Below are 23529 nucleotides of genomic sequence, written 5' to 3' on the forward strand. Positions count from 1 at the left end.
AGTCAGCATCTCAAGTGCACTGCTCTGCCTGAGTCAGCATCTCAAGTGCACTGCTCTGCCTGAGTCAGCATCTCAAGTGCACTGCTCTGCCTGAGTCAACACCTTAAGTGCACTGCTCTGCCTGAGTCAGCATCTCAAGTGCACTGCTCTGCCTGAGTCAGCATCTCAAGTGCACTGCTCTGCCTGAGTCAGCATCTCAAGTGCACTGCTCTGCCTGAGTCAGCATCTCAAGTGCACTGCTCTGCCTGAGTCAGCATCTCAAGTGCACTGCTCTGCCTGAGTCAGCATCTCAAGTGCACTGCTCTGCCTGAGTCAGCATCTCAAGTGCACTGCTCTGCCTGAGTCAGCATCTCAAGTGCACTGCTCTGCCTGAGTCAGCATCTCAAGTGCACTGCTCTGCCTGAGTCAGCATCTCAAGTGCACTGCTCTGCCTGAGTCAGCATCTCAAGTGCACTGCTCTGCCTGAGTCAGCATCTCAAGTGCACTGCTCTGCCTGAGTCAGCATCTCAAGTGCACTGCTCTGCCTGAGTCAGCATCTCAAGTGCACTGCTCTGCCTGAGTCAGCATCTCAAGTGCACTGCTCTGCCTGAGTCAGCATCTCAAGTGCACTGCTCTGCCTGAATCAGCATCTCAAGTGCACTGCTCTGCCTGAGTCAGCATCTCAAGTGCACTGCTCTGCCTGAGTCAGCATCTCAAGTGCACTGCTCTGCCTGAGTCAGCATCTCAAGTGCACTGCTCTGCCTGAGTCAGCATCTCAAGTGCACTGCTCTGCCTGAGTCAGCATCTCAAGTGCACTGCTCTGCCTGAGTCAGCATCTCAAGTGCACTGCTCTGCCTGAGTCAGCATCTCAAGTGCACTGCTCTGCCTGAGTCAGCATCTCAAGTGCACTGCTCTGCCTGAGTCAGCATCTCAAGTGCACTGCTCTGCCTGAGTCAGCATCTCAAGTGCACTGCTCTGCCTGAGTCAGCATCTCAAGTGCACTGCTCTGCCTGAGTCAGCATCTCAAGTGCACTGCTCTGCCTGAGTCAGCATCTCAAGTGCACTGCTCTGCCTGAGTCAGCATCTCAAGTGCACTGCTCTGCCTGAGTCAGCATCTCAAGTGCACTGCTCTGCCTGAGTCAGCATCTCAAGTGCACTGCTCTGCCTGAGTCAGCATCTCAAGTGCACTGCTCTGCCTGAGTCAGCATCTCAAGTGCACTGCTCTGCCTGAGTCAGCATCTCAAGTGCACTGCTCTGCCTGAGTCAGCATCTCAAGTGCACTGCTCTGCCTGAGTCAGCATCTCAAGTGCACTGCTCTGCCTGAGTCAACACCTTAAGTGCACTGCTCTGCCTGAGTCAGCATCTCAAGTGCACTGCTCTGCCTGAGTCAGCATCTCAAGTGCACTGCTCTGCCTGAGTCAGCATCTCAAGTGCACTGCTCTGCCTGAGTCAGCATCTCAAGTGCACTGCTCTGCCTGAGTCAGCATCTCAAGTGCACTGCTCTGCCTGAGTCAGCATCTCAAGTGCACTGCTCTGCCTGAGTCAGCATCTCAAGTGCACTGCTCTGCCTGAGTCAGCATCTCAAGTGCACTGCTCTGCCTGAGTCAACACCTTAAGTGCACTGCTCTGTCTGAGTCAGTATCTCAAGTGCACTGCTCTGCCTGAGTCAGCATCTCAAGTGCACTGCTCTGCCTGAGTCAGCATCTCAAGTGCACTGCTCTGCCTGAGTCAGCATCTCAAGTGCACTGCTCTGCCTGAGTCAGCATCTCAAGTGCACTGCTCTGCCTGAGTCAGCATCTCAAGTGCACTGCTCTGCCTGAGTCAGCATCTCAAGTGCACTGCTCTGCCTGAGTCAGCATCTCAAGTGCACTGCTCTGCCTGAGTCAACACCTTAAGTGCACTGCTCTGACTGAGTCAGCATCTCAAGTGCACTGCTCTGCCTGAGTCAGCATCTCAAGTGCACTGCTCTGCCTGAGTCAGCATCTCAAGTGCACTGCTCTGCCTGAGTCAGCATCTCAAGTGCACTGCTCTGCCTGAGTCAGCATCTCAAGTGCACTGCTCTGCCTGAGTCAGCATCTTAAGTGCACCGCCGTGCCTGAGTCAGCATCTTAAGTGCACCGCTGTGCCTGAATGAGCAGACACATCCTTCATGCTGAAGTTATCAGGAGCTGCAGACCATATAAATATTTCATATCCTCGCTAACTTTAACTTTTCCCTAAATTAGCATCTTTATTTAAAAAATGTGAATGCTTTCTGTCTTAATGTAGAAATACTAATCATTATTTATACGTATCCTTATTGTCACGTTGAATATAATTGTTCAGGGTCGAAATTTATGTATAAATACACATAGTTTTTGCTTCACGTGTATATATTTCTCCTTCAGGATCAGTACTGTTGTACAGCGAAGTTACTTACCCCCAAAATCTAGGCGTCTATTCTTCTTTCAGTGTCTTTAACTCGGACGTTATTTGTAAGTTAGTTTTAACATTTTTCACAGAGAGTTACACAGATCATGATGCAAAACGTCAAGGGCTACGAGATCAACAGAAGTTGGGGAACCACTGAATTCGAATTTTAATATTTCCCATGTAAAATTTTAGACATTGTTTTTGAAGACCCACAGCTATTATGAGTACACAAAACGTATATTATATGTACACAAATAACCGCATAAATGAGAAAGAAGCTTATGACGACGTTTCGGCCCGATTTGGAGACCATTGACTAGTCACACTAACATACGACGAAGAGGAGGACAGGGAAAGAATGAAGAGAGGAAGAAAAAAGGAAGTGGAGAAGTTGTGGTAGAGGTAATGTGGTAGTGGAAATAGTAGTGGAGGTAGTAGTGGTAGTGGTAGGTTGGGGGAATAGTGGTAGTGGTAGGTAGGAGGAGTAGTGGTAATGGTAGGTAGGGGGAGTAGTGGTATGGGTAGGTAAAGGAGTAGTGGCAGTGGTAGGTAGGGGAAGTAGTGGTAGGTAGGGGGAGTTGTGGTAGTGGTAGGTAGGGGGAGTAGTGGTAGGAAGGGGGAGTAGTGGTAGCGGCACAAGAGACAGAATGCTAGGCAAAAGTAGTATTAGTAGTAGTAGCAGCAGTAGAGTAGTATTAGTTGCAGTAGAGTAGTAGTAGTTGCAGTCGAGTAGTAGTAGTTGCAGTAGAGTAGTAGTAGTTGCAGTCGAGTAGTAGTAGTTGCAGTAGAGTAGTAGAAGTAGCTGTAGAGTAGTTATAGTACTAGTGGAAGTAGAAGTGTGGAGTAAATCTATAATTACCCAGTTATGTCAAAGACTGTCACTTATTTCCACTGCGTCCCGCTGTTTAACTACAGATTCGGGCAGCTGCACTTGTCGACAGGTAAATTTTCATCTAAACACAATCAATAAAGCAGATCAAAATTAGAATAATAATTCGGAGTAATTTCACATTAAAAATTGTTAAAAATGCAAGAAATCTTGAAAAATTATTAGCAGTTGTGAACAATTTAACGATACATAAAACAGTAGCCTCTTTTAAATTGTATTATACAGCGACTGGCTTTTACATAAGAACATAAGAACATAAGAAAGAAGGAACACTGCAAAAGGCCTACTGACCCATGCGGAGCAGGTCCATGTCCCCCCCGGATAAAACCAATGACACCCCCCCCCCCGGATTAGCCCAATGACCCACCCAGTCTGGTCACCTAAACTCAAGGATGGAGCACTGCACCAGACCCAGCAGCACAAGCTAGTCAGGTCCAACTCACACCTACCCACACGCATTCATGTATTTATCTAACCTATTTTTAAAACTACACAACGTTTTAGCCTGAATAACTGTACTCGGGAGTTTGTTCCACTCATCCACAACTCTATTACCAAACCAGTGCTTTCCTATATCCTTCCTGAATCTGAATTTTTCCAACTTGAAACCATTGCTGAGAGTCCTGTCTTGGCTGGAAATTTTCAGAACGCAATTTACATCCCCTTATTTATTCCTGTTTTCCATTTATACACCTCGATCATATCCTCCCTAATTCTACGCCTTTCGAGAGAGTGCAGATTCAGGACCCTCAGTCTATCCTCATAGCGAAGATTTCTGATACATGGGATCATCTTTGTTATCCTCCTCTGTACGTTTTCCAGAGCATTTATATCCATTCTGTAATACGGTGACCAGAACTGAGCAGCATAGTCTAAATGAGGCCTAACCAAGGATATATAGAGTTGAAGAACAACCTGAGGACTTCTATTATTTATACTTCTAGTTATGAAGACAAGAATTCTGTTAGCTTTATTGCGAACACTAATGCACTGTTGTCATGGTTTTAGATTACTGCTAACCAGAACTCCTAAATCCTTTTCGCAATCAGTAGTATTAAGATCTACATTATTTAGTTTATATGTGGCATGGTTATTTACCTGTCCAACATTTAGAACTTTGCATTTGTCAATATTAAACTGCATCTGCCACTTCTCCGACCATTGTATCAGTCTATTCAAATCATCCTGGAGTGCTCTAGTGTTCTCATTAAAATGAATTGGACGGCCTATTTTTGTGTCATCAGCAAATTTGCTTATGTCGCTATTTATTCCCTCATCTATGTCGTTTATGTAAATTGTGAACAACAACGGGCCAAACACTGACCCCTGAGGAACACCGCTTGTGACGTGCCCCCATTCTGATTTCTCCCCATTTATGCAAACTCTCTGCTGTCTATTTGTCAGCCATGCCTCTACCCAGGAAAAAATTTCTCCTCCTATTCCGTGTGCCTTAAGTTTCCTCAATAGCCTCTGGTGTGGAACTCTATCGAAAGCCTTACTGAAGTCCATATACACAATATCATATTCATTACCATGATCTACCTCCTCAAACACCTTAGTGAAAAAAGTTAGTAAATTCGTAAAACATGAACGCCCCTTTGTAAAATCGTGTTGAGATTTATTAATCAATCTGTGCCTGTCAAGATGGCTACGAATTGCTTCGGCAATTATTGATTCCATAAATTTTCTCACTATGGAGGTAAGGCTTATTGGTCTATAGTTTGAAGCCAAGGACCTGTCACCTGCCTTGTAAATAGGAATTACATTTGCCATTTTCCACTTATCAGGCACTATGTCAATTTGTAGTGATATGTTAAAAAGATTAGCCAAAGGTATGCTAAGTTCCTCTTTACATTCTTTTAACACCCTTGCGAACAGTTCATCAGGACCTGGGGATTTGTTAGGTTTTAGTTTCTCTATTTGTTTGAGAACCATGTCACTAGTTACCGCAATCGTACATAGCTTATTATCCTGTTCTACATAATCTATTATTTCAGGAATATCGCTAGTATTTTCCTGGGTGAAAACATGATCAGACAACCCATGCTATTCGTTTATCACTGTTTAATGGGTGTTTGAGCCCTGGTCACCTACTATGAGCCCTACAAAATTGTTTACTCACCCTGATACCGTACAGTATTTGGTTCCTAAGCTTAAGCTTAACAAAAATTTGCAGAAAGATATTCTAGACAATGGGTGTTAGCAATTTTGAATACATGGTTGAGTTTTAGTTGATTTACTCTATCCACCGATTTAGGTATTTATGCGCTCATCGATGAAGGCTAAAGATAAATTTTATCATCTTAGTTTTGATAATTTAAAGCCTGTCTTTCAGTTTCCTTTTTTTTTATTGTCAGAAAAAATACCATACCATATAAGAGCTAGACAAAGGCCTCAGCAGGTAAACATCGCGCGTACTATCAGTTTGCCTGATGGATATTTCATTGAAGTCACTGTTGAGATGAATTTCTCGTTACTCACTACATTAAAACTATTTGCCATTATCGGTTTACCTTTTCTTTAAGAGTAGTTTTGTGGATTATATTTATATTCATTACTAGAAATATAAGAACTTGCCTAAGTTGCCTTATCCAGTTTGTTTCTTACCCCGTGGAATTTATGGAGTGCAGCAGCCATCTTGAATGTTTGACTTAATTCAGCAATTGATCTCTAAATTCAATATTGTCAAGTATCTCTTTGGTCACTCAGCCCTGAGTTTTAGTTTTGATCCTAATTTCTGTTACTGGTGCAATATGAAAAGTTGGCATGCATACAGTTCTATTTTTTGCACCAGGCATCATTAACATCTGTGTAACTTGTTATTAGCTTACGAATTAGTTTTTATTATATATATGTCGTGCCGAATACGTAAAACTTGCGATTTTGGTTTAAATAGCAACGCTCACCTTGCCATATAAGACAAGCGAAAATTTGTGTATGCAATAATTTCGCAAAAATCATTCTGAACCTAACCAAAAAAATAAGGAATCTTATAGACTCACCCATCAGCATTTTGGGGTGAATTCTTTATCAAAAGTTTTTTTTACTGTATCAAGATTTTTGAATACAACTTTAATATTAAAAGTCTTAAGAAGAGAAGGCATATCAACCAAGTTTTCATGGTAAGGGAGAACCAACATATTTTTAGTTGAATAAGGCTGGTTGTCCCTTTTTGGATTGTAAAAAGTATTTCTAGCAACTTTAAAAGATTTATCAATTACATTTCTTGGGTATTTTAAATCATTACCTATTTCATAAATTGTGAATATTTCCTCATCTATGAACTCTGGACTACAAATTCGTAAAGCTCTCAAAAAATTGATGAAAAAAAACAGACAGTTTAACTCTATCTTGATGGGAAGAATAATAGTGGACATAGGAATAGTTATTTGTAGGTTTTCTGTAAATTTTAAATTTGAATTCATTATTACTCTTAATAATTAAAACATCTATGTTGAATTTGAAGAAAATAACTCATTGCCTTTTCTAGATGTTTTAATTATTAAGGGTAATAATGAATTACCTCCCTATCCTTCTTTACATAAAAGTCACATATTCCAGGTGTAGCGTACTTCTCCCACCATCCTAGTATATCGCCTCCCCTTCTCTCATTAGACCATGCTTGCTTTCACCAATCAACAAAACCATCACCATCCCCCTTTTCCTCTAGCAAACTCACATTAGGTTTCCAGTAACCCGGACAACGCCTCGGTAATCCCCCCCACCCCACGCCTACCACCACCACACTATGATCTGAAAACACGACATCCATAACCTCCATTTTAGCCACCATTATCCTCAGTGAGACACACACACACACACACACACACACACACACACACACACACACACATATATATATATATATATATGTGTGTGTGTGCTCCACCCTCCACCCCTCGACAACGTCCACCAAACCTGCTCCCCCAAAACTACCCTCAGAACCCGCAAAACACACCCTGCACCCCTCGGCTCAACATCTTTCCTACGAATCACACTATTCCAATCCCCTCCTAACAATGCATATACCGGCAACCCCCCCCCCCTCCCCATATGATAAATTAAGGTATCCCTAACAAACTCCTCTTTTTTGCGCCTATTACTATCTGTCGGCATATAAACACTCACAAAACACACCCTCTCTCCACCCCAGGTCCCTTCCACCCTCACTACTCTCCCGTGTCCCCCTTCTTCCCAATGTAAAATTTCAAAAGGACTGGCCTGCGATATTAGAATAGCTACACCTCCCTTATTCTTCCCCGGATACCCTGCAAACACATGATACCCATTCACTAACAATTCTCGACCATACTTACAATTATGCTCTTGTAGAAATATAACCTCGATGCTGTATGTCCTCAAAAATTCATGAAACCATCTTCGTTTCACGTCGGCCCTTAGGCCATTAACGTTTAATGTTAAACACTTAAATAGGCTATCGTGGGCTTACCTTTCGACCTTAGCCCTTGTTTTTACTTACGTCTCTGCTCACTATACTTTCCACTATCTTCTTTTCTAGCCTCACCTTTTCCCTGCTCCTTCCCCCCCCCCCTTCCCCGTAACTTTTCTTGACACAACCACCAATGATTTTTTACCTGGTCTCTGGGCCAGTGTTAACACATCATCACTGTCAGATGTACCAGCCTCTCTCTTACGAGACTCATCTGTCATGCGCATGTCCTCATTGACACCCTCCTCCTTGTGCACCTCAACCTCCATCTCACATACCCTCAGTGACATCTCTTGCCTGCTACCCTCATTACCTACTTCACACATCCTGCCCTCCTCCACAGATCCTCCATCCTTTACATTATGCAGACTTACTTGCTCAGTATGGTCATCCTGTAAACCTTGTAACACAGTGTATTGCATCTGACATACCGGGACCCAAGTCCCCTGAACCCGCCTCATGACCTCAATGACCAGTGTAACCTCCGGTAAAGTTACACACTCTTCCAATTGACCCTCCACCATTTCACAGTTTCAGATTTCCGTCCTGGAGTCTGATTTATCACTTCACCAACCTTTTCCACTCCCTTTTCTGCACCACGATTCTCAGGTACGGATCGTTTAGGGCAGTGCGCAGACATATGCTCATAGGCCCTGCACAGCCTACATGTATGCCTCTGTCCCACATATGCATCCAGAAATCACTCAACACCACATAGGACGGTATGGCTCTTCGTAGAGTCATTTTAAGGGTAAAAGGGCCCTCACATATGCCAGCATACATACCCTCATTCCATCGTCCCATTGTTGCTAGATGTATAATGTCATACACCTCAAACGCCGCTCGTATATCATCATCATCCACCTCAAAGGGCACATTCCTTAACTTTACCCAAGTGTAGTACTTGGATACATCCTGCATCCGTACCTCCAAACTGGAATTAACAATCTTGCATACATCCTGGTACTTCTCCACCATCATGTCATAGATCGCCGCCGTCACAGTCTTGTTGGTTCCACTCTGTTGGCCTAGGGTGTATTTATTGCTTAGGTTCAGCAACTCATGTGTGTGTGACTTATCACATGAGCTCCCCCCAGGGATTGTCTCTGCTACAACATTATTTGCTACATTCTTTCATTTTGTATGCCTTAGACTGAAATCACCAAGCAGCAAGATGTTTGATGCTGGGGCTGGAACGTTTTCCAGACAGTAATCGATTTCCAGTAACTGTTTCATGAACTGCTGGGTGGCTGCATGTTGTGGCCTATATACAACCACAATGACTAGGTTTTGGTTCTCGATTTTTATTGTTAAAATTTCAACTACATCATTTATTGTGTTCAGTAACTCTGCAAATGAGCGATTCTTTGGCATATAGGCGAAACTCTCCACCCATTGTTGCCTGTTTTTATCTGTCGCATCTAAATAAGTTGTACCCTGTTATCCACATTTCGCTGTCAAAGTGGTCTTTTGTGTGGGTCTCTGTGAAGGCTGCAAACATTGGTGGATAGCTTATTAAAGCCTTGTATATTCAATAATACAAATGAAGTCATATTGCCTGTTTGTTGGGGGGATTTTGTTGTTGGCATCAGTACTTGCGGTTCTGGAGGGGGAAGCCATTGGCTGTGCCTCCAGTCCAACAAGCCTCCAAGGTGGTGTGGAATATTTTGGTTATTTCTTTCCTTTTTTTTTTTTCGTTTCCTCACACTAAAAAAAATATCCCTTAGAGTGGGATCATCGTAACTACTATGGTTAGATTTTTGGGGTCTGTACCCCCTAGTCCATTTTAAAAGGGACTGATAAATGGCACATTTCAGGGTGGAAGAGCTTACAACAGATAGAGCGACACACTCCTTTGGACAGGAGGTCGGGCATTTTTTGGGGTGCTCAAAGTTGCACGTCCCATTTGTTTTTCCAGATATTCCATGTTTACAGATGCCCCAAGCATAGAATTTGTACCATTTTGGTTCTTTTTGGCTAGAATCACCTTCACTACTACATCTGTAATGGAGGCTGTGGGTTTGTGTAATGGTAACTATTCTATTAGGGTTGTAGTGGTGGTTGTGGTAGAGTCTTTAACTGAGCCTGGATCAGCACTAGGATGGGGACTGAGCTGGCTGATGTTTTGGTTTTATGTACTTTTCTCAATGGGTCTCTATATATTTCCGAGTCATCTGTTACAATATGGGCATTTTGTATTTTAACATTTGCTCCTCTCCCTTCCACTCATGTTCTATATATCTAGGGCAGACTAACCAAGAGGGCTTCTTTCTTTTCTTGTTTATTACATAAGAACATAAGAAAGAAGGAACACTGCAACAGGCCTACTGGCCTATGCGAGGCAGATCCAATTCTCCCACCGGCTTAAGCCAATGCCTTGACCTAGTGAAGTCAGACACGTCACTTGAGGAAGGAACACTGCATCTGACCTATTAGCACAAGCTAGTCAGGTCCAACTCACACCCACCCACACCCACTCATGTATTTATCCAACCTATTTTTAAAGCTACACAACGTCTTAGCGTCTATGACGGTACTCGGGAGTTTGTTTTACTCACCCACAACTCTATTACCAAACCAGTGCTTTTCTATATCCTTCCTGAATCTGAATTTTTCCAGTTTAAAGCTATTGCTGCGAGTCCTGTCTATGTTAGATATTTTTAGCACGCTATTTACATCCCCTTTATTAATTCCTGTTTTCCATTTATACACCTCAGTCATATCCTCCCTAATTCTACGCCTTTCTAGAGAGTGCAAATTCAGGTAAGATTTCTGATACATGGGATCAACTTTGTCACCCTCCTTTGTACGTTTTCCAGTGCATTTATATCCATTCTGTAATATGGCGATCAAAACTGTGCAGCATAATCTAAATGAGGCCTAACCAAAATTGTATAGAGTTGAAGAACAACCTGAGGACTTCTATTATTTATACTTCTTGCTATGAAGCCAAGGATTCTGTTAGCTTTATTGCGAACACTAATGCACTGTTGTCTTTGTTTTAGATTACTGCTAACTAGAGCTCCTAAATCCTTTTCGCAATCCGTAATAATAAGATCTACATTATTTAGTTTATATGTGGCATGGTTATTTTCCTGTCCAGTATTTAGAACTTTGCATTTGTCTATATTAAACTGCATCTGCCACTTCTCCGACCACTGCATCAGTCTATTCATATCATCCTGGAGTGTCCTGGTGTCATCAGCAAATCTGCCTGTGTTGCTATATTCCCTCATCTATGTCGTTTATGTAGATTGTGAACAATAAGGGGCTCAGCACTGACTCCTGTGGAACACCGCTTGTGACATGCCTCCGTTCTGATTTCTCCCCATTTATACAAACTCTCTGCTGCCTATTTGTCAACCATGCTTCTACTCAGGAAAAAATTTCTCCTCCTATTCCGCAATAGCCTCTGATGTGGAACTCTATCGAAAGCCTTACTGAAGTCCATATACACAATATCATATTCGATACCATGATCTACTTCCTCAAATACCTTAATGAAGAAAGTTAGTAAATTCGTAAGACAGGAACGCCCCTTTGTAAAACCGTGCTGAGATTCATTAGTTAATTTATGCCTTTCAAGATGGCTACGATTTGCTTCGGAAATTATTGATTCCATAAATTTTCCCACTATGGAGGTAAGGCTAATTGGTCTATTGTTCGAAGCAAAGGACCTGTCACCCACCTTGTAAATAGGTATTACATTTGCCATTTTCCATTTATCAGGCACTATGCTAGTTTGTAGTGATATGTTGAAAAGATTAGCCAAAGGTTGGCTAAGTTCCTCTTTACATTCCTTTAACCCTCCTGAGTACTTTCCTGAAAACTGTCCAAGGTCCCATATCCTTATTGCAGATTCAGAAACACCTTGTTATCTGAATGCCATTTTTTGAAAGTGTGTTTATTCTTGCATAAGAGATATGGTGCTTTGAAAAGCATAGGTTGCAAGTGAGCCTGGATTTTTTCCCAAGAACCTTATCATATGTCCCACAAGTATTCCTGCATGCAATCCTGCCTGGTGGCTAAAGCTCTCGCTTCACACGGCGAGGGGTCCAGGTTCGATTCTCGGAGAGGGTAGAAACATTGGGCGTGTTTCTTTACACCGGTTGTCTATGTTCCCCAGCAGTAAAATGGGTACCTGGGTGTTAGTCGACTTGTGTGGGTCGCATCCTGGGACAAAACTGACTTAATTTGCCTGCAATGCTCTGCATAACAAGCGGCTTTCTGTATAGTAGTATGTCATTGACGTCAGATAGGCTTGTATACCATGCACATGTACTTGTAGAAATAAAGATATTATTTATTATTATTATTTATTTATCCTACTTGCAATTTAGGTACCTTTCTGCTCTGCGTGAGGAAGGGAGACAGAGGAGCATGGCGGTAAGGTATTTGAGGGATGTCTGATACTGAGTATGTGAAGTGTAGTTTAATACTGTGACTTACTACTTTACATTTATGATGTATAACAGCACAAGCACTTTTCCAGATCGGGTACATTTCCTAATCCTCACACAAAGCACAAGTCAAGTACATGATTTCCATTCTAAGGTTTGTTTAGTGTGGTATGTGGTGGGTTGTATGTTGGTACAGTGAGGCCTATGTGGGTCCCCGGGTGGGTAACGCTGCCAGACGTATGACGGTGACAGAAAAAAACTACTCGTGACTACTGGATCTATGTGACACTTTTCACATGTGATGCCACATTTTAGTTTAAATGAACTTTATGTTAAATCACTATCCTTGTAAGAAGTTCCACTAACGATTAAGATTCACTAGGTTTTTTGCACTATGTATCGGTACCTAAGTCATTTCATTATATGGGATAACTCAAACCTTTGTTCGTGAACGTTGAGGCATGTGTCAACCCTCATCATGGGAATGACACATGTCTCAATGTTCACTCAAAGGTCTGAGTTATTACATATAATGAAATGACTAGGGTTCGATACAGTGCTAAAAATCTAGTGAAGAGAGAGCAAATGAAGAAGGTAACAGCAAATTTAGGCAATGAAAAATTAGATATCAGACTGGAGGGAATATGGAGGAAGTGAATGTGTTCAGATATTTGGGAGTGGATTTATTAGCAGATGGGTCTATGAAAGACGAAGTAGTGAAAAGGGGAATGAGAGTATTGTTGTGCCAGCAAGGAGACTGGAGGCAGAGAAAGATGTTACAGACCACTTCTGCGACAAGTTTTCATGCACGGCCACAGCCCTGGAAGCTTTCGTGTTTCATCTGTTCTCATTCTCAAAATAAATCCTAATGAAGTAATGAAAGTGAATGAACAAAAGGATGGAGAAGGACGTAGCATGTCCACTGCTGAACTACTGAGCTTCGAGGTTTTCATTAAGATTTCACTTACTGCACATATGTGCCGTGTCTGCATCAGAAGCCACTAATTGTGACCTTACTCTCTCTCTTCCCAGATTTGATACACTTGACGTGATGCTATTTCATAGACATAAATTATTAATACTTATTATTGTCTCTAAGAAATTCACTTTAACGATATGTAATTGGGAAATATTATTACTCAATATTATTACTCATTATTGCACTTCAATACTTACTGAGAAAGATTTATAAATATGAAAGTCATGTATCATACACAAAAAATAAATATATCATATATAAATTTTTACATGGAAAATTCAATATTTTCCTCACCACGAGACCAAAGGAACGGTATTATAGTTAACTACAATGACAACTGTCCATCATTAATAGCCTATTTACTTTCAATAATTAATATTTCAGTGCAGGTAGGTCGATCCTCAGGCGAAGTATTGGTCGTAGGTTCCTCGTGGGGAACGTTTTGATTTTCTATGGGTCTTCCCTACTCAATAAAAAAAAATAATTTTTGAAGAACATAAGAACCTGCTTCAGGCCAGTAGGTCTGAAGCAGGTTCTTTCTCATATCCAGCCATTCCCACACACATGTTTGTATAGCCTATACCTGAAGCTAGCATTTTTACTCTTTAACTATACCAATGTTGTTCAGACAGTTGAATAATACGTGTGTACTTAAATAAATGTACTTACCTAATTGTGGTTGCAGGGGTCGATTCATAGCTCCTGGCCCCGCCTCTTCATCAGTGTGTGTGTGTGCGTGTGTGCATAATATGACTCAAATGACATATCGCACTACAGCATTCAGAATCTATTACGATTGTAGAACTCCTAATCTATTTTTTCTTTTGAAGGTGATTGTTCAACACAGGAACAATGTTATAGCATGGGGAACCCTTTTCCCTATTCATTTCCAACTTACATATATAGAATATTTTGAATTTCGTACTATATGGCTAGTTGCCATGATTTGGTATTGGCAGTTACATGGCATTTTCACCTTTTCGGATTATGATTTGGGAGACTTGACATTTGTTGAATCATAATGAATTAATACCAGCTATTCTTCGCATTTTAGATATTTTAATCATTACAAATTAGCCAATTATAATTAACATTTTATGAACAACCGACACATTCAGCTATTTATATAATTTCTTTAGCCTTCTTGCCACTCAGGTTTATAAAGAACACTGCGTCTAGTCTCCCTCAAACAACACTGGAAATTTATAATCCCATTTATTGAGAGTAAAAAAAAAAGAAATATTTTCTTCCAATAATATAAGGCATTAGGCTATCCTGATTGATTTATGTAAGCAGTTTTATGTAATACCAATATTAATTTGTTTAAGCTCAGAAGTAATACCAGGAAAAATACGATGCAAGTGGTAGTTCAATTTCACCAAAGTATAACACAGAAATTGAATATAATCTTTCATTTATCCTTTTCTAATCCCAACAAACATGGCAGTGTCTTTGCTAATCATTTCTTTGGAAAGACTGTTCCTATAATATTCCTTGTAATAACTGTAACTCACTGTATATAAGAAAGACAGTACATTGTCTGAACAAACATAAGCGTGTTGTTATGTAAAGTCTAGAAAAGACTGTCATATTCCAGCGTACGAGTATGAAGCGGTTCCATTGCATGATCAAATAGAATGAAGTTTTATTTACACACAGCTGATTAGTCATACTTTGTTATAAATAAAATTTCTCCCACAGCATAAGTTTGTATCATTATTATTAATGTAATCATGATACTTTGTTAATGATCACTGTATTGTATTTGTTATTTTTCTTGTATTTCTGAGCATTATAGCTTTTGTAACCTTACAGCAAGGATGTCCGTTTGCCAGTTCAGCTGCAACGTGCCATGGCAGCAGAAGCTGAGGCTGCGCGAGAAGCTCGAGCCAAGGTGATTGCTGCTGAAGGTGAACAGCGTGCCTCCAGAGCTCTCAAAGAAGCTGCGGAGGTCATCTCTGAGTCTCCAGCAGCACTCCAGGTGAGCCAACTCCTACGAGTCTTTTACATGCTACTCTCTGTCTCATATCATGAAACATCACTCCACTTTATGCTTTTTGTTTAGTATGGCCATAAGAAGAATAGCGAGTTTACTTCAAAATTTACTTAAGATTACAGGAGGTGGATTTCCGACTTTTGCTTTTCTAGTACAATACGCCTTCAGCACTGGTTATTTAGATGTATTATTGGATAAATCTACCGCTCAACCATCAGTCAACCCCGTCTTTCTCATTATTTAAGTATAGAAATTGTTTATTGTTGCATCGTGGGAAGCTTCAGCAAATGAACATCGTAACTGGTGGGAAATCATATATTTTAATGATATATAATAATAACAGATTAAAAAATGGTTTACCAGCATTGCTTCCTATATATGAGACTCTTGCAGCATTATTCCCAAGCTCTCAGCATTATTCCCATGCTTTCTGCATTAATATCTTACTCAGTCCGATGCTCACCCCACCCTGGCTGTCTTTCATGTTTGTACAGTTATTATACATTTGTTAATGCCCCATGTTCCATTCATACTATAATAACACAACTCCCAAAAATTATATTTCTAATCCAAATTAACAAGAAAAGTGTACTTTTTATGCAATGCCAGAATGACAAATACATTAGACCACTGGTGAAGTGGTTATTTATATTGTTACATAATCACTCGTAACAGCAAAGTTTAATTAGTAAGGAATTATATTTTAGATTCGTTTCTGGGCACCACATAATGCGATTACAATATAATTCACTTCGACATTTTGGAAAGACCAGAGAATAATTAAGATGATTGAATTGTGTCTTATGATTTATTAAATAATTGTAATATTAAGTATTCGCTGCTCTTAACTAATATCTTTTAACTTACATGTATTCTAATAACATTTTATGCATAGGATTCTTGTTTAACCATGAGAGAAATGGCTAAACTTCATTACATTTAAAAAAAGTGGCTGTTAGTGGTGACCTTAAGTGTGTGTTTATATATATATATATATATATATATATATATATATATATATATATATATATATATATATATATATATATATATATATATATATATATATATATATATATATGTCATGCCTAATAGGTAAAACTGGTCAATTAGCAAGAACTCATTTAAAATTAAATCCTTTCTAAAATTTTATTTTACACGCTTATATTCCTTTGGTGCAAAATTGTAAGTTTTTACATTAACATTAATGAAAAAAAAAATATCTTTAAACGTATAATAGAAAATTTTAGAAAGGTCTTAATTTTAAATGAGCTCTTGCTAATTGACCAGTTTTACCTATTAGGCACGATATATATATATATATATATATATATATATATATATATATATATATATATATATATATATATATATTATTTATATAGGGAAGTACCACCTCTATGGCTGGCCTGGGGACCCTCTTCCTCAGAGAAGACAATAAACGTACCTCAGGGAAAACTCAAGGTTCTCCCCGGAGCTGTTTGAATATATATATATATATATATATATATATATATATATATATATATATATATATATATATATATATATATATATATATATATATATATATATATATATGTATGTATGTATGTATGTATCAAGTTATTGGTTTAGCCAATTCTTGAATATTCTACTTTTGTTTTATACTTATAGATATTATGCTTGATTTGTATGTTCTATATTTTAACTGTTCAGATTACTAAGAGATGCATGAGGGTTTTGTCACATATTATTTTTCTCTAATTATGTTCTTATGTTGCTCTACAATTTACAGGATAATATTACGATATGTTATTTTGTATCTCCTCTTCATTGTACTGTAATGACATACATTATAGGCACCACCATCGCGGACCTGCTAATAAAGAGCTAAATAATGAAAAGCTTCAATTTGGCAGTTAGAGTTTAAGGTTTTTACTTCCAGTAAGAGAGGAAATTATCCATATTCTAAACTATCAGATAATATTATTTTTTTTACGCTTTACAAGTCTTTCACCATAATGTCATTTAATTACAATTATTTTCATAATATAAATAATGGATGCTCTTGAACCACAAAGCAAACTGATATTTATTTTAATGAAACACCTGTCAAACTGTAGAATTACTTTAGCGCCATGTCTATATTTTGGGAATATTTCACTACACTGAACAAGTTTCTTTCAGTACGGACTTGAGAAAGCGTTAACGTGTGTACTTGAAGAAAAACATTGTATCTAAATATTTTATCAATACTGCGTTTTATTTACAAACATATTTTCATGACATAGCCTACATGTATATACATACAAACATATGTATATATACATATATATATATATATATCTATATATATATATCTATATATATATATATATATATATATATATATATATATATATATATATATATATATATATATGTGCAGAATAACCACTATGAAGAAATAGTGAAAAAATAGTTCCTTGATAATGTGAGAAACCACGAAAGCGCCTGGAATATCACCATTTTTTCACAGTGGTTGTTCTACATAATGTGATATCACCTATTTACTGTGGTTTTATTGCATGTATATATATATATATATATATATATATATATATATATATATATATATATATATATATATATATATATATATATATATATATATATATATATATATATATATATATATATGTGTGTGTGTGTGTGTGTGTGTGTGTGTGTGTGTGTGTGTGTGTGTGTGTGTGTGTGTGTGTGCATGTGTGTGTGTGCGTGTGTGTGTGTGTACGTGTGCGTATGTGTGTGTGTGTGTATGTGTGTGTGTGTGTGTGTGTGTGTGTGTGTGTGTGTGTGTGTGTGTGTGTGTGTGTGTGTGTGTGTGTGTGTGTGTGTGTGTGTGAGTGTAATTTTTGGTTATATAGAGTAGGAAATGATAGCTTGTTTTTGCATAATCTTCAAAGATGTAGCGGCTTATCTTATACAGTAGTTGCTGTTCTGATCCCTTCTTAGAATTATTGCCCAATACATTATCATTATCACATTGCATTATCACTCTCACATTACGTCTTGCTCATTTTTCATTGTCATTATGAGACTTTTGCTACCATTGTCATTTTCTCTACAACTATCACTTTAAGTTATACTCAGATTGCATTGCCATTATTGTCATTGCATTTTCATCATTATTAATCTTACCAGTTCTGCCATCTTTGCTCTAGTTTCTTATTAATCTTATTCTTCAAATTCACCCAACCATTCGTGTTTACATTCTCACCACATCACTTGGAAAGTCTCCATCATAAACTTAAACGTCTTCAGGACCTTTAACACTCACCATTAACTTTCTTATGCCCACTGTTATATCACGGTACCCCCAGCTGGTTAATAACTATCTTAACTGTTACCAGGGCATAGCTGAGAGGAAGTGGGCCCTCAGTGCAGGGTCGAATTAAATAATTTTTACATTGACCGCTTTCCTGTAGACATAAGCCTTATAGTTGGTTTTCTTATTCGAAAGAAAATTAATTCGAGGAATTTTCTTTGTATTCAGAGAGAACAAGACCAAAGCAATTACAGTTAGGTTGATTTTCTTGATACTTGAAACTCTCATTTGATATTTCTATAAATTGTTTACTACATTTCCCACCAAAGAAGAGTGACCCTAAAAAAACGGAAACACACCATAATTTGTTCAATAACTCTCTTACCTCAAGTGCGCGGACATCAAAATTCACTGCGCCTAATACTCGCTGAGTAGGCCCAGTGAGCCTACTAAGCAAATATGTATTTTATGAAAGATTCTTTGGCTTGGTATCATCAGAGCCAAAGACATTCTAAGTTGATGGGGAAGTTGACAGGTGGCGGTGCTGGCAGCAACATACTAGCCTCATGTAGCCTTGTTTTTATATATGTCTCTCAATCACCACATACGAATATAGCCAAATTTGGTAATAATCTTAAAGACATAATCATAAACAATGAACTAAATAGCATCACTTAATAACTGGTGAAGATTTAACTTCAACTACATTCAGTCATAAGACTTGCAAGTAGCTGGTCTCCTAAGAGTTGTATATAACTGCATACATCTATAAAAAATATAATTACTAATCTAAAAACAGGCATTACCACCGATGATACAGCCATCTTGGACACAAATATATCAAAATTACCAGTTAATACAAGTAAAATTTCATTCAGTCTCAGTGATAAAACATAAGCGAATTTTTTTTCCATAGCAATCAGTAACGCTGACAGCGTGAATTTAATAAGATGTCCATGCATGCCTACAAAAAAAATCAAAGAGCCACAATAAATATTATTCTTTTAAAACAAAATGCATCACAACCGAGACACTAAATAGCCCATGACTGGCTAACAACTTCCTCCTATTTATGGACAAATAGTGTAAGTGAAAAACAGTACAGACTAGGCTTAATGTCCAAGGTAACTGCAAAAAGAAAAAAAAATAACATTAGACAGCACTGAACAAGTTAATAAAACAGTCCAGATACTGTATTATGCTAGAAGGGTCAAAGCAACAAAAGGAGATATGATAACACCTTCAAACATCGGGTTCAAGTAAATTCACTAAGATCAAAGAACCTTTACTAACTAAATCAAATGACCCTCACATCCTAATTGTTGAAATGGAAAATACACTAGAAACTTCTTTTCGACTGAAGGATCAAACCTTGCCAGCAAAATCTGAACTCTAATCCTAAAGTTAGGGACACCCTGGGGCTCCCTGAGACTCCCTGGTGCTTCCTTACTGAAAAGTTAACCAAACTTTCTGTACATATTCCCAACTAATTCCTAAACATTAAATTTGCTAAAAATCAGAAGTGGACACGAAGCCAATATAGGAGGACGCTGCTTATGTGCTATCACTTACCATTGCAGAATGGTTCTATTAATCATTAGAAACAATTCAAAACTTTCCTAAACATACTTAAGCCAGCAAAAGTCACTCAAGTCAGAAAAAGTGGAGACCCAACGGAAATCAACAACTGCAGGCAAATTTCTATGAATGTGAACATTCATGTTCACATTCATAGAAATTTGTCTGCAGTTGTTGATTTCCGTTGGGTCTCCACTTTTTCTGACTTGAGTGACTTTTGCTGGCTTATGTATATTTAGGAAAGTTTCGAATTCTTTCTAATGATTAACTGAACAATTCTGCAAATGTTCACATTCATAGCAAAACATAATACTCCTAACTCTTGCCCCTTTTGGCTTCAGACAAAAAAATACGAATGAGGTAATAATAAAAATGCTTTACTTAATCTTTTCATGTAAAGACAAACTAAATATCCCATTGGCCTTTTCATTGATCTAATAAATGTTTTGATACAACAGTAGACCACAACATCCCGCTGATTAAGCTAGAAAATTATGAAATCAAATAACATACTTGTAGGGAAAGTCCTACCTTAAATACAGACACCAACATAGTACAATTAATGGCAATATTTTATTAACTCCATTGCACACATTACTTATATTCGTCATCTTCAACGTCCTGACACTCATTTTAACTTAAGAGGCGCGTAAGTTTCCCATCTTGTAATAACTTGTTCATTTTTCTACAGCATAATTGTTAAGTTATATCATGAATTAAGGAAAGATCATAGACTTCATCTTATGAAACAGATAAAGCAAATGCAATAGTAATTATGGACAAGGTAGATTATAGTGGAAAAATGAGCATATTATTAGAAGACAGGGGTACTTACGTGCCCCTTAAGCCCGCTTACTAGAAAGCCCCATAACTGACACAGACTCGTATGGCATTTTAACAAACACTAACCCATTGCACCAACTATGACGTTAATTTTACATTTTCGCTAACCCTTTCCTTTACTGCTTAAATCACCTCTACCCTGTATGACCCATACGAGTCTGACGCTTGTTTCTCAATAATAATTCTATTTGCAAGGTGATCGTGAAAATTGTTAAGTATACACCTTGACATGAAATTACAATTCAGCACTGGCATCCTTCACAGGTTGTTACATGGCCTAGTCGAAAGATGTATGAGAGCGATCAGTATAGCAGTTCAACTAAAATTTAGACAAAATCATACACCAGAGCTTATTTCTGAGTATCCGTATATTCCCTCCACCAAAGCTATATACATGAATTTAGATATGTTAATAAACTTAGCAGATACCATACTGAGTTACGTAATAAGTGAAAGAACAAAAATTAATATGCTCACTGGTAATAGACAGAACTCAATATGTGATAATCAGTCAGCAGTTAATGAAGGACTGACCTGACGTACTCAGTGCAAGCTAAACATTCTCCCCCTCCCCCTCACCTCGAGAGCACTGATAAAACCGGGCTCATTAGCATCCTTCAGATGAGTAGCTTGCCACTATGATATAAATAATGAAAAGTAGCTAATGGGATTGCCTCTCCTCTGATACCATTGTACCCAGCTGGCAGTGCTCCACGAAGATGATTGCAGAAATCGAAGATAATCTTTTGATAACTGGATTAATTTAAGGTCAAGTCACTGCTACATGTATATATATATATGGCATATGGAAGGTCTAACAGTAGACAGTAGGTCTAAAATAGCAGACAGTAGGTCTAACATAGCAGACAGAAGGTCTAACATAGGCCCAAGACACTTATTGACGGTAACAATGTATCTCTCACTTAAAAAAATCATTATTAGCAAACTAAAGGGAAAATGAGCTTAGAGCTAACCTTCATCCTATTCCTGACAGATTTAACCTAATAATATATGTACAACATTAAAATATGTTGCTCTCGTATTACATAAATCAGAACCCTAAAGCAATAAACCTGATAGGTTAGGTTAGGTTAGGAAATACCTTGCCAGTCATGGGAGAAGAGATGTTATGTTCGTGGTCAAGAATCATTCTGGGGAAAAGAATGACATCCGTCACGTAGTCGAGGCTCCTGCCAGTAGACACAAACCACTCAAACAACACTACCGGGTGTCGGGAAGAAGAGATTAAAACTGTGGTTTAGATTCCAAACTTAACCTCAATTTATTTCCCACACCTTACGAAGTTTTATTTGGTCCATATTTTTTGTGAAAATCAGTAACGATACTACTGAGTACATTCTCAAGACAGACGAAATAAATTTATAAATTATGTTTATTTCGTAGCTTATTAAAGGCCTTTTTTTTTTGTAGGCGGATTTTTTCTGAATATGTTAGGGATAAACAATTTTTTTTAAAGCAATAGGTCAAGAGAAGAGACATTAAATTTTCCTCTTTTCCTCGGATGATTATTCAGTAAATGGCTAAGTTTGGTAAATGGTCGGTTGATGGATGTATTGGCTGGTTAATTTCTCTGGTAGAAATTGGACAGTTATGTTTTTTGCCTGATTAGTATTTGTATTTAGGTGAAAAAGTATTAAAGCTAAATATGTAAACAATCACTATATTACATGACTTAACTAGCTAATAAAGATTTTATTTTCTCCTTTATATCAGGAAATTCTCAACAAGCTCTGTAAATACGTTTTTATAAAGAATGATAAACAATTTTTACTTTTCGCAGACTCTGAAGGAATGTCAAATCAATTCAGTAAAAATAATATTAATAATAATAATAATAATAATAACAATCATAATAATAATAATAATAATAATAATAATAATAATAATAATAATAATAATAATAATAATAATAATAATCATTATGCCAAAGAAAGCTGGAAAGTTTTATAAAAACACTCTTCTCACTGGAGGAACAAAAATATTGCCACAGAGGCAATATTTTTTGCCTTCATTAAATTTGTATATTCTACAAGACATAAACTATGTCTTGTTTGCATCTTCAGACATGAAGTATTTTAACAAAGAAAATGTCTATACGGTATATGAACTTAACAAAAAATAGCAAACGATCTTAATCCTTTTGTAAATTTTTCCGTTTAAAATGCTTGTTACATTTAATAATGCTTTAAATATTTTTAAGGATTCTATATTAGATAATTTCCAGAGGAGAATTGATACAGATTTGTCTACCTGGAGAGAGTTCCGGGGGTCAACGCCCCCGCGGCCCGGTAGATTTTTTATAAGATTTATATTATTATTTACATCACTTTTGAATACTCTATAGATATTTTTTTATTATTATAAAGATTGTATCTAGTAATCTTTTAATTGTAAAAGTAGTATTGAGAAAATAAAAGAATAAATATTGTTATATTCATGGGGAAGCGGTAAACTTGTAAGGGTTATAGAGTGCCTGGGATAATAGGAAACAATTAGATATGATCCAAAAAACGTGAGAGTAGCATCAATTAGCTAGATAAGGAGCCCTTCACTAACATCGTCACACCCCTTCAAGGAGGTCTATACTAGTCACCCCTAAAATCAAAACCTTTCAAGGAACTTGTATTATAGTTAGGTTGTAGTTGACCATCACTGAGCTGATACAGCCTCAGTCTCCCCCCTGTACCAGCTCC

The 23529-nt window shown here is 38.0% G+C and overlaps 1 protein-coding gene across 12 annotated transcripts in view; it reads left to right on the top strand.

The window, feature by feature from the left end:
• Window positions 1-23529, top strand: part of LOC128684495 (band 7 protein AGAP004871) — a 1214601-nt gene that overhangs the window by 1126467 nt on the left and 64605 nt on the right. For all 12 annotated transcript variants that reach the window (XM_053770702.2, XM_070096985.1, XM_053770705.2 and 9 more), the window contains one exon: window positions 14925-15090. In XM_053770702.2, coding sequence (XP_053626677.1) covers window positions 14925-15090 — 166 coding nt within the window. The remainder of the gene's footprint in view (window positions 1-14924; window positions 15091-23529) is intronic.

The sequence above is a fragment of the Cherax quadricarinatus genome, chromosome 4 (assembly GCF_038502225.1).
Source record: "Cherax quadricarinatus isolate ZL_2023a chromosome 4, ASM3850222v1, whole genome shotgun sequence".
Classification (NCBI taxonomy): domain Eukaryota; kingdom Metazoa; phylum Arthropoda; class Malacostraca; order Decapoda; family Parastacidae; genus Cherax; species Cherax quadricarinatus.